General features: G+C 39.9%; 1 protein-coding gene across 6 annotated transcripts in view; it reads right to left on the reverse strand.

The window, feature by feature from the left end:
* Window positions 1–18,306, reverse strand: part of LOC130922192 (glutamate receptor-interacting protein 2-like) — a 132,164-nt gene that overhangs the window by 97,460 nt on the left and 16,398 nt on the right. For 2 of the 6 annotated variants that reach the window (XM_057846785.1, XM_057846784.1), the window contains exon 1: window positions 6,924–7,238. The exons of the other annotated variants lie outside the window; for them this stretch is intronic. In XM_057846785.1, the coding sequence (XP_057702768.1) occupies window positions 6,924–7,071 (148 nt within the window). In that variant the 5' untranslated portion in view covers window positions 7,072–7,238. Of the gene's footprint in view, window positions 1–6,923; window positions 7,239–18,306 lie in introns of those variants that run through there. 6 annotated transcript variants of the gene reach the window in all.

Here is an 18,306-nt window from a genome sequence, read left to right on the forward strand (position 1 = left end):
AACATGGGTAAACCTCAACCATGAGAGACAGAAAGTGGGAAAAAAAATGGAAAGTCTCATTGTTTGATTTTAAAGAATTTATTTGCAAATCATGGTGGAATATAAATATTTAGTCAAAACCAAAAAGTTCATCTCAATACTTTGTTACGTACCCTTCGTTGGCAATAACGGAGGCCAAACGTTTTCTGTAACTCTTCACAAGCTTTTCACACACTGTTGCTGGTATTTTGGCCCATTCCTCCATGCAGATCTCCTCTAGAGCAGTGATGTTTTGGGGCTGTCATTGGGCAACACGGACTTTCAACTCCATCCACAGATTTTCTATGGGGATACTGGTTAGGCCACTCCAGGATCTTGAAATGCTTCTTACGAAGCCACTCCTTTGTTGCCCTGGCTGTGTGTTTGGGATCATTGTCATGCTAAAAGACCCAGCCACGTCTCATCTTCAATGCCCTTGCTGATGGAAGGAAACTTCCACTCAAAATCTTTCGATACATGGCCCCATTCATTTTTTCCTTTACACAGATCAGTCGTCCTGGTCCCTTTGCAAAAAAACAGCCCAAAGCATGATGTTTCCACCCCCATGTTTCACAGTGGGTATGGTGTTCTTCGGATGCAATTCAGTATTCTTTCTCCTCCAAACACGAGAACCTGTGTTTCTACCAAAAAGTTCTATTTTGGTTTCATCTGACCATAACACATTCTCCCAGTCCTCTTCTGGATCATCCAAATGCTCTCTAGCAAACTGCAGACGGGCCTGGACGTGTGCTTTCTCCAGCAGGGGGACACGTCTGGCAGTGCAGGATTTGACTCCCTTGCGGCGCATTGCGTTACTGATAGTAGCCTTTGTTACTGTGGTCCCAGCTCTCTGTAGGTCATTCACAAGGTCCCCCCGTGTGGTTCTGGGATTTTTGCTCACCATTCTTGTTATCATTTTGACGCCACGGGGTGAGATCTTGCATGGAACCCCAGATCGAGAGAGATTATCAGTGGTCTTGTATGTCTTCCATTTTCTAATAATTGCTCCCAAAGTTGATTTCTTTTCACCAAGTGTTTTACCTATTGCAGATTCAGTCTTCCCAGCCTGGTGCAGGTCTCGAATTTTGTCTCTGGTCTCCTTCGACAGCTCTTTGGTCTTGGCATAGTGGAGTTTGGAGTGTGACTGACTGAGTTGTGGACAGGTGTCTTTTATATCGATAATGAAATAAAACAGGTGCCATTAATACAGGTAACGAGTGGAGCCTCGTTAGACCTCGTTAGAAGAAGTTAGACCTCTTTGACAACCAGAAATCCTGCATGTTGGTAGGTGACCATATACTTATTTTCCACTCTAATTTGAAAATAAATTCTTTAAAAACCAAAAAATGTGATTTTCTGTTTTTTTTTCCAAATTCTGTCTCTCATGGTTGAGGTTTACCCATGTTGACAATTACAGGCCTCTCTAATCTTTTCAAGTAGGAGAACTTGAACAATTGGTTGATTAAATACTTATTTGCCCCACTGTAATTTAATTACTGATTAGGCCTAAAAACAGTAATCTAGTTACTTTACTAATGACTTTATTATCAAAGCATAGACTTCATAATATATTGACGGGACACGGGGCGCTGACACTGCAGGGGGCCTGCCCACAGCTACCATCAAGAAGAGTTGTTCTCGACCACACGCACACAGCGATCTAACGCCGGATTTAGGTTAAAAAGGACGAAAGCTGAACCGCATACAAACAGGAAGGTTTGTCTCAGGAGGGATTTGTTCGAGGATTCAAGGTAATTATCATATTTTTCTTACCATGCATATATTTTGAAACGTTGTGAAAAAAATCAATGGGAGAAGTTAGCCACTACAGCATTGGCATCATACTTCGTAGTATTTACATAAAATAAATGCTAACTGCCCATTTTTTTGCTTTTAACCAAGAATCAAGACTGTTTTACGTTCATATCTAGAAAGAATTCAGGGATTTAAGCATTTATTCACAAGAATTTTCATCGTAAAAAGCTCTTTGTCGTGTTAAGGCGGCGCCACATTGGCTTAAAGACTAGCATCACAGTTGACAGAGTTACATAAAATAAATGCTAACTGCCTGTTTCTTTGCTTTTAACCAAGAATCAAGACTGTTTTACGTTCATATCTATTAAGAATTCAGGGATTTAAGCATTTATTCACAAGAATTTTCATCGTAAAAAGCTCTTTGTTGTGTTAAGGCAGCGCCATATTGGCTTAAAGACTAGCATCACAGTTGACGTATTTACATAAAATAAATGCTAACTGCTCGTTTTTTTGCTTTTAACCAAGAATCAAGACTGTTTTACATTTATATCTATAAAGAATTCAGGGATTTAAGCATTTATTCACAAGAATTTTCATCGTAAAAAGCTCTTTGTTGTGATAAGGCGGCACCACATTGGCTTAAAGACTAGCATCACAGTTGACATTATTACTTAAAATAAATGTCAATTGCCCGGTTTTTTGCTTTTAGCCAAAAATCAGGCTGTTTTACGTTCATATTTATTTTAAAAAATTAAGGGATTCAAGCATTTATTCACAAGAGTTTTCAACGTAAAAAGCTCTTTGTGTTTCCACTCGGTCAGCTTTGACGGAGATAGGCCTCCTATAAATCGGACCCGCATCCCGTCACTAAATTATAAAGTCTATGATCAAATTAAATTAGCTACTTTGAAAGTAATTTGTTCGTTACTTTTCACCAATTCTTCTCCCTTGGCTGCCTCAACATAAGAATGACAAATGTCATCGCATGTACAGTGGAGAGAACAAGAATTTGATACACTGCCAATGGGTTTTCCCATTGACTCTGTATCAAATACTTGTTCTCCCCACTGTAATTGACTTTCAGATAATTGAATTTGAAGGGGAGGATCAGAATTTTTCACATAAGGCTTAATCTTCGAGTTAGCGGAGGTTTAATTACTCGATGGAGTTGATTTTAACCACCACTGATTCACGCTAGCTTAGCCACTCCGGAGCCCTGAAACTAACAAATAACTGACAAACTGCATGGAATTTGTTGAAATCAACTCCACCGACTAATTAAACCCCCGCTACCTCGAAGATTATGCCTAATGTCAAAAAATCTAAAACTTTGGGTTAGGGTTAACTGCATATCAGTGCCATTGTAAAACAATGTAAATTGAAAATTCTATCCCATCAGGTTAAATGTGATTGTTCCAAATCAAAATGGTCGACTTGTTGTTGGTTTAGAACGTGCATTTTGGAGACTTTTTGCACGTCTTGATATATATTCATGACATTTTTGCCAATTTTTACGTTGATGGGAGAAACTGGGAAAAAAATTTTAGCTTAAAAAGTTAAAATCTGATGTTTCAAATCAAAATGGCCAACTTCCTGTCTGGTTTAGAACGTGCATTTCTTTGGGGGTTTTTTGTGCATCTTGATAGAATCAACATCAGTTTTCATGTCGATGGGAGAAACTGGCACCGGGGTCTAATTTTTCCAAGAAATCCAAGGTACACATTGGAGCTCAAATATGATTGTTTCAACTCGAGGTGCCTGTGACAGCATAAAAAAATCTTAAATAGCATTATTATGTGAATTAGAATCAACCGATCGGCAACCCACCCCTGGCGGTGATCAAGTTACAGCTCGTCGTTCCCCTGCTGCGGGCAGGAGAGCTCGTTTGCCAGGGAAGCAGCTGAAGAATGGCCGCCGGACAAACCGGCCGATGTTGGTGCTCGTGGCCAAGCCGAGGAAAGCGAATTCTCAGCGGGCACGCGAATAGGACCGAGCAGGCTGGATCGTCCATCCAAACCGACCAAGGTCGGAGCGGGGCGCTGTTCGTAGCCAAGCCGAGGAAAGCGCATTCTCAGCAGGCACAGCTTTATCGTCGGCCGCATGGCCTTCTCGGTGGACAGGGAGTATTTTCACTCACAAAATGCAAGCCATCTCCTTATTAAAACGTGTGCCATGATCCCAGTATGGTCCCACAGTTGCCGGACTTGTTTTGGCCATTATCAGCGGTGAACGGGAAATTTTTGAAACCCAAAAAGGCTTACGCACCTCTCCCTGGTGCAGCAACAAAAGCCTGCAGCACATAGGTATGGCATGATGCCACGAAATAATCCGCAAAATAGGCTGAATCTGCAGTCGTTCTGCATACTGCAGTGTTAACTATATATTGAAGATGATTATCCTGTTGACGTCACATTCACAGTCTTCGTCAATCAAGGAAGTTACCCATTTTCATGGCGCGGGATTAAAAAAATTGAATATATCGATCGCTTCAACACACATCCAAGCGGTCCATTTCATTCAGGAGCATAAAATACCGCGTGAAATATGAAATAAATATGCTATTTGCTGTCATGTGCTTTTTAAAATGGCCACCTTCCTGTTTAATTTAGAACATAGATCCTTGAGACTTTTTTTATGCCTCTTGATATTATTGATGTGTCTGCCATATTTCATGTTGATTGGTGAAACTAGCATCAGCGGCTAATTTTTCCAAGGCTACAAATCAGCTCAAATATGACGGACTTCATGTTTAATTTAGAACATGCATCCTTGAGACTTTTTTGTGTGTCTCGGTGTACTAGATATGCCTACCAAATTTTAAGCCAATAGGTGCTAGTGGTGTTGGGGGCTGATTTTTTAAATTCATTCCAGAGACACATTTTAAGTGCAAAACGTTTCGATTCAAAATGGTTGATTTCCTGTTCAATTAAGAACATACATCGTTTTTTGTGAATATTGATGTAATGGACATGTCTGTCCAATTTTAAGCTAATCTGAGCAAGTGGTTCCACGGGCTGAATATTTCTTTAAAAACATTCAAGGCACCACATTTGAGTTAAAAAAAAATTGTTTCAAATCAAAATGACCGTCATTCCGTGCAATACAGACCAAGGGCGTAGGTTTGGTCTCAACATTGGTAGGGACGATATAACAGCATACCCTGCTTATACACTTATTGCTGAGGACGGGACATTGAAGACCAAACAGATTGGGTGAACCGGGGTCAGGGATACATTTCTCACGAAGACGAACCTAATTAATTGATAGGCTAAATGATCAATGCAAAATAAATCTGTTTTGACTAGGGCTGTCAAAAGTATCGCGTTAACGGGCGGTAATTAATTTTTTAAAATCAATCACGTTAAAATTAGGGCTGTCAAAATTATCGCGTTAACGGGCGTTAATTATTTTTTTAAATTAATCACGTTAAAATATTTGACGCAATTAACGTAGATGCCCCGCTCAGAGAGATTTAAATGACAGTACACAGTGAAACGCTCACTTGTTGTGTTTTATGGAGTTTTGCCGCCCTCTGCTGGCGCTTGGGTGCGACTGATTTTATAGGCTTCAGCATCCATGAGCATTGTGTAAGTAATTATTGATATCAATAATGGCGGGCTACTAGTTTATTTTTTGATTGAAAATTTTACAAATTTTATTCAAACAAAAACATTAAGAGGGGTTTTAATATAAAATTTCTCTAACTTGTACTAACATTTTTCTTTTAAGAACTACAAGTCTTTCTATCCATGGATCGCTTTAACAGAATGTTAATGCCATCTTGTTGATTTATTGTTATAATAAACAAATACATTAGTTATGTACAGTATGTTGAATGTATATATCCGTCTTGTCTTATCTTTGCATTCCAAAAATAATTTACAGAAAAATATGTCATATTTTATAGATGGTTTGAATTGCGATTAATTACGATTAATTAATTTTTTAGCTGTGATTAACTCAATTAAAAAAATTTAATCGTTTGCCAGCCCTAGTTTTGACTTATACTAACTTTTATGTGTATTAGTTCAGGTGATATCTCATTCGATTCAAACTTTTGTTTTCAAAAACTAAGAAAGAAACATTTTAAAAACTTCCAGAATAAATGTCTGCATTTTTTTTTTTTTTTGTTTAGCAAATTTAAATTGCAATATTTGAACATAATTCAAATTATAGTAACATACACAATAATTGTTCAAATATCCAGGAATGCAAAAAATAAACAGTTCTCTTAAGACCACTCAACATTGTCTGTCTAAATAAAGAAATTAAATATAGCTGAAAAAATGTCTCAGTTAGGGAATATCAAAAATAAATAAAAATGAAACCTTCCTTCAGGTAAAACACTACTGCTTTTGTCCACAAACATAACCAAACTAAAAGCTCCTTTGGGCTGCTTTAAGGCGACATAAATAAAATAAAAATACATTTTGGGGAGAAGGAGGTAAACATCGGTTCACTACATTTCTCAGTTTATTTAACGTTCACAGTAGAAAACACATAGAGGACAATTCTTTTTAAGCAGCTTCCTACTCGAGTTTTGCAGGTTAGCAAATTCACACAGTTTAATGTTATGCTAACTCTGATGCAGGTCAGACTTTCAGTAACAAGATCAATAATCGATTTATAATCGAATTGTAGCCTCTGAATCGTAATCGAATCATTAGGTGCCCAAACATTCCCACCTCTAGTCAATTGTATCCTTACAACATATGGAAAGACAATCTAAATGACAGATATAACTGAAGTCATTATATAATGCAAATAAGGCTGCTTAAAAGTTGGTGGGGACAATTTGAGCGTACTAAAAAGTTGGTTGTGTTATGTCTCTACGCAAACCTACGCTCTTGATACAGACTATAAATTCTTGAGACGTTTTTGTGCTTCTTGATATAATAGAAATACCGATACCGAATTACTATTAGCCAATAGGTTTAAGTGCGAGTTTTGCAAAAACTTTCTAGGAGGCATGTTTAGTGCAAAATGCTTGTTTTAAATCAAAATGGCTGACTTCCTGTTAAATTTATATGCATACCTGAGACTTTTTTTTTCAATTTTCATATCAACCAATTGCTCTGAAACGTGAACATCCACTTTCACCCCACCCACTTCAAATAAATTGGACGTCCATCTCTGTCAAGGGCACTCACCACCAACGCAGAGGCTAAATGGGCAGAGTTCCTCACAGAAAGTATCGGGGCTCTCCAGCAGCTTCCCCGCCGATCTTCCTCCGTCCCGCCTCTTCTTCCTCGGTGACATCCTCGTCACCATCTTCATCACGCGCTCTACTTTATCCATCCTGACTCAGCCGAAACTGCTGCGCAACTTATCCTCTTCCCACGTTTCCTTCCTGCGTTTCCTCGGAGCCGGCGGAGTCGAATGACTGGAGACGGGAGAACGGAGCTTTTTGAGGTTTGAGGGTTTGATGATGGGAGATGCTTCACATCTTATAGCCTCCTCCCTATTCGTGTGAGAATGTGTGCGTACAGCCACCCCCGCGTTCAGCATTCTGAACTATCAGCATACCCGCGTAAAAAAGTCAAGTCATGTTGTTAAGCGGGTGGGGGTTGTAAATGTTGAGGTTTATAAAATGGGGGGAAACAGCTCCTGGGGCCTCGGCCTTTTCTTAATTTAGCACAACTTGATTGACAAAACTATTAGAAGAAGGAACATAAAAGAGCAGTAAGAAGCCATAGCAAAAAAAGATGCAGAAAGTCTTTCAGTTTGGTTCAAAGCAGCCATTTTAGGCTTATTTTGGGTCAGTTGTGACCAACTGATTTTGGGGGAAAATGTCAGCCCTCCAAAATTTGGTGTACTTGTTCATCATGAGTAGACCCACAAAAAAGTCTCAAGGAACCATGCCTGAAAAAGCACAAGAAGGACTCCATCTGCTTAAAAATGTCAATTTTTGCAATTTTCAAGAATCTACCGTATTATACGGACTATAAGTCGCACCTGAGTATAAGTCGCACCAGCCATAAAATGCCCAACAAAGAGGAAAAAAACAAATATAAGTCGCACCGGAGTATAAGTCGCAGTTTTGAGGGAAATTTACTTGATAAAATCCAACACATAGAACAGATATGTCATCTTGAAAGGCAATTTAAAATAAAAATACAATAGAGAACAACATGCTGAATAAGTGTACAGTATGATAATGTTACATGATGCATGAACAACAAAATGTTAACGTGGCCGGTATGTTAACGTAACATAGCTATTAAGAGTTATTCAGATAACTATAGCATAAAGAACATGCTAATAAGTTTACCAAACCATCAGTGTCACTCCAAAATACCAAAATAACATGTGAAATGATATCATGTGTTAATCATTTCACACATAAGTCACTCCTGAGTATAAGTCGCACCCCCAGCCAAACTATGAAAAAAACTGCGACTTATAGTCCGAAAAATACGGTAATCCACCGGAAAACAGTGGTACCTAATGAAGTGAATAGTTACCTTTCTCGCACAACTATATAACTGTTTGCATTACTCTAACACACATAATATAATCAATCAGGGAATAGTATCATTTCTCATATTTACTGTAGGACTGTTTGTATTACTCTAACACACCTAATATAAAATAAATAGCACTTACACCATAGTTTAATGAAAAGAAGCAGAATAGAGGGCATAAAAGATACACAACACCATCTTATCACAGAAGCCCAACGCGTCATGAGCAAGATTGACGCACCAACTCTTGCAATCAGTTCTCCCAGGCACTCCACGACAAAGAGCAGGGCGCTCTGTTCTAAAACAAGTAGCATCGGAGAACACCCTCGCCCAACCAGGATAACAAGTTGATAGCGCGGGCGCCTTGGACGTCAAGACCTGCGTCGGTCGCCGTGGCAACCACGTCCCAGCCACGAAGGATGACGCACGAACTTCATCGTCCAAACCTGCCACAGAGGGATGATCCCAAAACGACACCCAGCCACGCCTTCGGCCCTCGCACTCCACCGCAGCTTTCAAAAAGAACTGAACATTTAGATAACACGGTCGTTGCTCAGGATCATTTCTATGTAGCCTTGTTTTGCCGACCCTGGATCCAGCAGAGTCTCTCCGTCGTCTGTTTTTGCCTTGTTTTTGACCACTGTGAACGAATAAATTGTAAACCTGTTTTCGGTGAGCCTTCTTCAAACTTTTGGAACATGGAGTCAGTACAAAGGGTTAACATCGGAGTGAACTCGCAGAGTTTTGGCCCTTCCGGCCGACTTGCGGAAGCGGTACCAGCGGAACACCCATCTCGTTCGGCTTTCGCCTGTTTCCGCGGCTTGGCCGGGGGGCCGAATTCCTTCACTCTACATACAGAATTTTCCAGACGGGCCTCAACGGGAAAATATCGCCTCTTGTTACGAAAGGCAAAAATGCAGCATGGCTGGTACTCGAAGCTCCCAGTTTATTGAACGTAACATACTTAAAGCTGCTCTGCCATTGACTAGCATTTCAGGCATCAAAATGGCTAAGAGGGACCTTTACTGTTTGTGTATGTGTGTATCTCAGCATCCTCTACATTCGCCCCTTGTGTTCTGTCTGACGAGGACGCGCCAAAAGACCCAAATGCGCAACAGATTCTTCAAACATAAGTATTTATTCTCCAGTCCTTTAGGTTAAAATACGATAATGAAAAATCACAGCAATAGCTGGACACCAAACTACTGAGAAAACTACACAAAGAAATGAAAAGGCATTGGTTCAAAACAAAAATCATGGTCAAAAAGGCTTACACTAGGAGATGGCGCAGGACATTGCAGGAAACCAGATGAACCGACACAAGGCAAGCATAGATGCAGACTACATTAACAAGGTGGATACGATCAGCCTGATTGGGAAGAGCAGGAAGTAAAGTTGAAACAAGGAGAAATGCCACTACCAAAATAAAAGCAGAAAATCATACACGAACAAACAGAAAACATAAACATGAATTCCGAAAAGGCTTGACTTAAAGAGCAATTAAAACCCATTTTTACCAAACAATTTAAGTCAGGTGTGTGCCCAAACACTGATGAGTGGTTTAAAGTTGCCCTGCCCACTATAAAAAACAAACCTGGTAAGAATTGTCTTGATGAGAAGCATTGTCTGATGCGCATCATGGCTCGGTCAAAAAAGCTTTCGGAAGACCTGCGATCAAGGATTGTTGATTTGTATAAAGATGGAAAAGGATAAAAAACCATCTCTAAAAGTCTGGATGTTCATCAATCAACAGTCAGAGAAGTTGTCGACAAATAGAGAGAGTTTTGCGCTGTTGCTTCTCTCAGAGAGGTAAAAAAGAACCCTGGAGTGTCCGCGAAAGTCTTACAGAAATCACTGGCACAGTCCAATATCTCGGTGCACACATCAACTATATGTAAAATTATGGCCAAGAATGGTGTTCATGGGAGGACTCCACGGAGGAAGCCACTGCTGTCTAAAAAAAAAAACATTGTTTTCACTTTTTTAAACTTTTAATGTTCGCAAAAAGGCACTTGGACACGCCACAGATGTTTTGGCCAAATATTTTTTGGACTAATAAAACCAAAGTTGGATTGTTTGGGAGTAACACACAACGTCATGTGTGGAGGAAAAATGGAACAGCCCACCAACATCAACACCTCATCCCCGCCGTGAAGCATGGTGGAGGGGGCATCATGATTTGGGGCTGTTTTGTTACCTCAGGACCTGGACAACTTGCAATCATTAATGGAAAAATGAATTCAAAGTTTATCAGGATGTTTTGCTGTAAAACCTGAGGTCGTCTGTCAGCCAGTTGAAGCTAAAAAGAGGATGGATGCTGCTACAAGACAATGATCCAGAACACAGAAGTAAATTAACTTCAGAATGGTTTCAGAAGAACAAAATACACATTCTGGAGTGGCCAAGTCAAAGTCCAGACTTGAACCCCATTGAGATGCATGACCTAAAGACAGCGATTCATGCCAGTCATCCCAGGAATCTGACTGAACTACAGCAGTTTTGTAGAGAAGAATGGGCCAAGAATAGTCTTGATCGATGTGCCAGGCTGATCTACAGCTACAAGAAGCGTCTGGTTGAAGTTATTGCTCCCAGAGGGGGAGCCACAAAACATTAAAGAGCATACGACATGAGAAAAAAAGTCTTAAATGGCATTATTATGTGAATTAGAATCATATTTTGAGACAATTCGACTATACACAACAATTTAGCAAAGCACAGATGACGAGAAATTAGTCTTTTAATCTGCCGGTTAGCCACGCCTACCATTATAGGACTTTAGCGTCCCCAACAGGTGGATGACGTCAGCGGTAGACTGGGCTAATCGGTTTTACTATTCAGGCCATTGAGGGGGAATTATTCAGAACGAGGAAAACGCGACGAAGAGAGCCGCAAAATGTCATTGTTTCAGTCTCTCTACTCCAATATTTTTACAGGATATTCTTTTTATCCAAGTATTTTTCCCCAATAGCTATATAAATGGCTTGAGAAGGACCAGTCAGCCCGTCAAGGGGGAACTATTCACAACGAGGAAAACGCGACGTCGAGAGCTGCAAAATGTCATTGTTTCTGTCTCTTTACTTCAGTATTTTTACAGGATATTCTTTTTATCCAAGTATTTTCCCCAATTGCTAAATAAATGGCATGGTCATGACAAATAACTGTCTTGTGCTAAATGGAATATGAAATAATAAAAATGCATTTATTCAGGACAACATAGCAAAATTACTCCATAATGGTCAAAACTGTCGACTTCACCTTTACTGTCGCACCTCCCGAACGATATTTTATGACACCTAAATCGGACATATGTCATTTCCCTTCCCCAGCTTTGGAGAATGTAAACAAACCAAAAGGCGTGACAGCTAGCCGACATGCTAACCCAAACTGATTGATGTTTCAAAGTCTTCGAAGCGGAAAATCACACATAACTAGCCTGGATTTATTGACATTACGACTGGGTTGTCGATTGACTTCGCGGATCCGCAAACCGCCCGGCGGAGAGCAATTTACAGTTCGTTCCCCGGAGGAGGGCGGCTGCAGTTGTTGTGCAGCTAACGTGCTGCTAATGTGCATGAGGAGAGCTTTTTACATGCCTATCAATGATGAAACGTAAGTACTCCTTTATTTAAAGAAAGTTTGTAGTGTTTACTTTGTAATCGCTGTATTTGTATTTGACATAATACAAAACAAGATGTTTACTCACTTCCTTGTAAGTCCAATGGTCCCACAGTAAATATCCACGGTGAATGGGAACCTTTTGAAACTCCAAAAAGGCGCATACGCCTCTCCCTCAACAGAATGATTTTTCTGCAGCCGTTTGGCTGGCGTGATGCGAAAAATAAACGTATTATTCAGCAAAATCAGCTGAATCCTTCGTCCTCATACACAACAGTACGCTGTATAGTGAAGAGGACGTCTTCTACCGTACACGTCACAGCGCCCTTAAAACTGTTTCACTTAACAAAGTGAATTTTGGTAAAATTGTCCATCATAAGTCGACCCACAAAAAAATCTCTGCGGGTTATGCCTAAAAAGACACAGGAAGGATGCCATTTTGGTTCAATGTGTCCACCTTTTGTCAATTTCAAGAATCTGACTACCTAACCATAATGTTTAAAAAAAATTCGGCCACAAAGCCAGTTTGAGCTAGCAACATGAAATTCGATAGACTTGTCTATCATGAGTAAACCCACAGAAAAGTCTCAAGATGCTATATCCGAAAAGAAACAGGAAAAATGCAAGGTTCTGCCTGAAAAGACACAGGAAACGTGCTATTTTGTTTCAAACTCTATTTTTTGTCATTTTAATGCATCCGACTATTCACCAGAATGACTTCAAAATTCAGTCCCCTGAAACAGTTTGATTTAGCAAAATTAAATAGGGTAGTCTTGTCTATCATGAAAAAAGTCTCAAGAAGCCAAACTTGAAAGACATAAGGAAGCCTTCTATTTTGCATTGAAGCACCTATTTTACAATATGATCCATTTTCAGGTAACAGCATGATGCAATGTAGTGAACATTAGCAGATTCATCTGTCACTTTCTGCTGCTTCTTCATTTTAAGCCTTCCGTCCGCTCCAACTCACTTGACGGGGAAACAAAAGCAACAGCCAGGCGCTGGATGGGGTTTGACGGACAGCCGAGGCGGGACGCCGTCGTTTCCGTTCAAAGACGACGAGAAAAGCCTTTTGTTTGTCCTTCCAACTCTTTAGTTTAGCCTTCATCAATCTTTTTTTTTTTGTCGCTTTGGGCTCTAGAGCAGGGGTTTTCAACCCAGTCCTCAAGGCACACTGTGGGTCCTGGTTTTTGTTCCAGCCGATCCAGCAGAGACAGTTGAACCAATGAGGCTTCTGCTAAAACAAGCCACACCTGACTGCAATCAACTGATTGCACTTGTAAAACACCAGATTGGGGAAAAAGTGTTGTCATCTTGTTTGGTAAGAATGAAATCCTGCACCCACAGTGTGCCTTAGTGGAATAGGTTGGGAACCCCTGCTCTAGAGATCAAACATGAACGATCTGGTTTCAGTGTCACTGACGGCGATAGACGTCCAATATATTGCTAAAAAAAAAAAAAAAAAAAAAAGAGTTGGCTATTTTGCTTTTTAACATTAATTTTTGGGGTTAACCCCTTCTTGCCAAGTGTATCACATTTGATACACTTAGAATTTCATGATTTTGAGACTATTTCAGAATTTTGAAATATATTTCCTCAAAAAAAAAAAAATAATAATAATAATGGATGCAAGTCAACTCATGCATCTGCAGGTTCCATGAGAAAAAAAACAGGATTTAGCAACGGTTATAGATATTAGAGCGGCTATTACACATATTTTTTTTCTTTTTCACAAATTTGAGGTTTCAACAAGGTTTCATTAAGACCTTGTTATTCAAATTTTGTGATTCTCTGACAATTGCTTCATATTGCAGCATTGCCATTCAAACTGTAAACATAAGAAAATGATGATATTTAGCTTCCAGCCTTTTGGATTTGGACGTGTATCACCGCCAATGGCAGCCAGTGTGTATTTAATGAAATCACACTAACCCTTTCATGCACAAATTATGAATTTTTTCTCCTTAAATGTTTTTATTACATTCATATTGGAAAGGTGTCTCAAACTTGTGGCGCAGGGGGCAATTGCGGGACAATATTTTGTGACCCCCATTTGACATACAATTGTAGTACTATATTAGTGTTTCCTGTATGATGCATAATAATAATAGTAATAACAATAATACCAATAATATTTTTTTAAATGAACAAATCAATTGAATGATCAATTTTTGGGAATTTAAATGAATATAGGTTGTTATCATATATATACATCTAGAAATTCATATTATATATGAATAAATTAGAAAATAATAATAAAAAAAACAAAATTCAAAAACAAGGCATGCGTAATTTTAAAAAAATGTATATTTCTGAATAAAATAAAAATAACCCTTGAAGTGCGTATGACACCAAAAAGCATGTTTATTTCATATTTCATGCGGTGTTTTATGCTCCTGAATGAAATGGACCGCTTGGATGTGTGTGTGGAAGTGATTGTTTTATATAGATATTATTTATATATATTTATTTTATATATATTTAAGATATATATATAATTTTCGTATATATAGTTATATATAAAAATGAGTGACTTCCGGCTTAAGTCTCGGGGTTTAGGACAAATGCAAATGTGATGTCACCCAGGTCAGCATCTCACAATACAGCATTGCTTTATAGCATGAAGATGGACTGTGGATTCATCTGATTTTGCGGATTAATTCCTTTATTTTTCGCGTCATGCCAGCCAAACGGCTGCAGAAAATTGTTGCTGCACCAGTTAGAGGCGTGTGAGCCTTTTTGGGTTTCAAAAGGTTCCCGTTCACCACGGATATTGGCCAAAACAAGCCCTACTACTACAGTGGGACCAGTGGACTTACAAGGAAGTGAATAAACATCGTATTTTGTATTATGTCAAATATTGGGTTAATGGCACACGTTTTAATATGGAGGTGGCTTGCATTTTGTGGCTGATTGTCCACCAAGAATGCCACTCGGCCGACGACCGGCAGCCTTTTTGCACACACCCCTCTATACTCGGCTTATTGCCCTCTTCGTGCGCCTGGTGTTTTGTCAAATTTTGCAACCCGTCAGAAATTGCAAATACAGCGATTACAAAGTAAACACTTCAAACTTTCTTTAAATTAAGGACTATTTACTTCCAGTACGATTGATCATGGAGGGACATTTAGAAAAGTTCTTTTCAGACACATCCTGCCATGTTAGCTGCACAACAACTGGATGCACTGTTTATGTCTTTACCGTGTAGTAAAGCATTACTGTACGCCACATTTGTGTTGACCATGTGGCAGCTACGCGCTCCTCCGACGTCGGCCGGTTTGTCCGGCGGTATTCACCAGCTGCTTCCCCGGCGAACCTTCCTGTCCGCAGCAGGGGAACGAGCTGTAACTTGCTCGCCGCCGGGCGGGTTGCCGATCGGCGAAGACAATTGAGAACCCCGCCGCCGTGTGAAATGATCCTGGCCAGTTTTGTCTGATTTTTCGCTTCAAAAATTGAACATAAGACGTCACTCGTTTCGGGTTAGCATGTCGGCTAGCTGTCACGCTTCTTGGTTTGTTTACGTTCTCCGAAGCCGGGGCAAGGAAATGACAAAAGCCGGACTTACTACGGTGGCATAAAATACTGTTCGGGAGGTGCGACAGTAAAAGTGAAGTCGACAGTTTTGACCATTATGGAGTAATTTTGCCATGTCGTATTGAATAAATGCATTTTTATTATTTCATATTCCATTTAGCACAAGACTGTTATTTGTCATGACCATACAATTTAAAATACTTCGATAAAAATAATATCCTGTAAAAATATTGGAGTAGAGAGACTGAAACAATGACATTTTGCGGCTCTCTTCGTCGCATATTCCTCGTTCTGAATAATTCCCCCTCAATGGGTTGAATTGTATATCAGATGAAACCATGACCCTTCTGACGTCATCCTCCTGTTGGGGGCGCCAGAGCCCTATATTAGTAGGCGTGGCTAAACGGCGGATTAAAAGACTAATTTCTCGTCATTTGCGCTTTGCCAAATTGTTGTATAAAGTCGAATCGTCTCAAAATATGATTCTAATTCACATAATAATGCTATGTAAGACTTTTTTTATCCTTTCGTACGCACTTTAAGGGTTGAAGAATCTACAACGCTCGGAATGAATTTTACATCTGTCACTACTGTATCAATGGCAGTGAATGCAACACACACACACACCACGCTTAGACAACACATACAAAATGTATGTTTGAAGCATGTGTTACCATGGAAACAGCAAAGTGCAAAATGCGTCTGTGGCGTACTTAAATGGGTCATTTGGCTTTTTCTTTGGCTTGTTTTGGTGTGTTGAAAGTGGTACAAGCAAGGATGTTGCACTTATCTGATTGAACATACAGCTAATTAACGAACACAATAAGATGGGCGCGCGCGTGTGTTTGAATATGATGAAGAGGAAGAGCATAACCATGTTTTGGGGGAAGATAATTGTGTTGTGTGACACAGAGAAGAAACGTGCGTGTGACAGCAGCCTTTTTTTTGTAATATATTTATTTATTTTGTCATTGAGTATTTTGGTGCTGGTGCCGGAGGCTGCATGTCCCACACAACAGGATTATTTTACTGATATCAAACGAGCACGCAAACACGCTGAGCCGAGTGGTGACATGGGGTGAGGGTTTGGTGCCCTCTGGTGGTGGTTTGAGTAATGTTAGATGAGATGACTCACTGAAAAAGCAAGCAACCATCCGCCTGACTGACTGGCTTACTCACAGACTGACAAACCAAATATCGGATGACAAGCTGACCCACTAACCCACTGGCACCCTTTGACAACAAATTGTCTATTGACCAATCAAGTGACGAGCTAGCTAGCTAGCCCGTCATCTAACTAACTAGCAAGACAACTCGCTTATTAATTCAACAACCAACTGACTGTCCAGGTACCTAATTGCCTAAGTCAGGGGTCCCCAACCGCCGGGCCACGGACCGGTACCGGTCCCTGGTGCATTTACTAACGGGCCGCACAGAAATAATAACTTATTAACGTCTTTGGCCCTTAACACACCAATAAAACGGTCTACTCTGGATATAATACTACAGGATAGAAAGTCGTCATAGAAATCCATTGATTGGACTGCTAGCAGTACATCTTGTTTTGTATATTGGCCTCTAGTCTACCTCATTTCACATGGCTGAAACCATCTGCTCCCTGTTAAGAAGTTTTTGTTTGAGCTAATGATTTTTTAATGCATTTGTACTTTAGTTTAAAGGTATATTTAGCCAATTTTTGTGGGAATATGTGTGAACATTTGTTAAGAGCATTGAAAAAAAGCGTTAGCATTTTATAGCATTTAAGCTAGCGGACTTTTGATATGTAAGTTAGCCAATTGTTCTTTTGTTGTACATAGATCCTCTTTTTTTATATACTGTGTGAGGCTCAGCTCAGGTATTTTAATTTTTTATGTTCCTTATCCGATTACTTGATTATTTGAACTAAATAGTTCATCGATTAATCGACTACTAAATTAATCGATAGCTGCAACCCTATTTCGAATGAACGAACGTTCCCAGTCTAAATGGATTGGCCGTCGAGCACCGTCAATGGCAGCCTTAGAGTTACCTGAGACACTATTTTGGTAGCAACTTGTTGGTCCTTTTTTTTTTTTAAACATTGCCACCTTTTTAAAACGATATCTCGATTCTTGGCAGGAGCATATCGATAACCATCACAAAATGTCAGCATTTCGATATTTTGTTACACCCCTAATCTGGAACATGAAGACGCCGCCATCAGCTTTTCTGTGGGGCCAACTATGGACTGTCCAGAGCAAGGACGAGACATGCTACCTTATCCAACTGATAACACAAGAAGACCAAGGCTGAGGACTTGAACACTCAGTGCCTCTTTGGTGTTGAAGTGGACAAAAGCTCCCACTCCGGTTACCTCAGTAACGGTGACTCCGCAACTGTGACGCACGAACTATGCAGCCCAATCTGCAACAGAAATTATCCTGAACATCCTTCTTCCGGCCTACAGCCTGCCCCGCGATATTCTTCAAAAATACTGAATGTTTAACTGATTGTTGTCATTTTTCTCAGGATCTTTTGTCGACTTGTCATATGGTGACCATGGATCCAGTTTGCGTCCTCGCCTGGGTCTCTTTATGCTGTATGATTGCTACAGACTTGGAGTAAATTGTCAACTTGTGTTTTGAAGCCTTTTTCCAGCTTCCGCGCACAGTTTGGCCTTTTGGCCGGGTTGTTAGATTTCTGCCGGTCCGGGTCGTTGGAGTTGCACGAGCACGGTTTCGGCAGTTCGGCTAACTAAACAAGAGGCTGACTAACAAACCAACAAAAGCTAACTGAGAAACGAACCAGGTCACAGACTAACCCATTAACTGACCCACCCAACTTGCTTAAATTCAACCAACCCACCTACCACAAAAAGTATGGAGGTAGATTTGTGTCTTTATTATTCAATCAAAAAAAAGTGGCTTCAATCAAATAAAAA

The sequence above is a fragment of the Corythoichthys intestinalis genome, chromosome 9, assembly GCF_030265065.1.
Source record: "Corythoichthys intestinalis isolate RoL2023-P3 chromosome 9, ASM3026506v1, whole genome shotgun sequence".
Lineage (NCBI taxonomy): Eukaryota > Metazoa > Chordata > Actinopteri > Syngnathiformes > Syngnathidae > Corythoichthys > Corythoichthys intestinalis.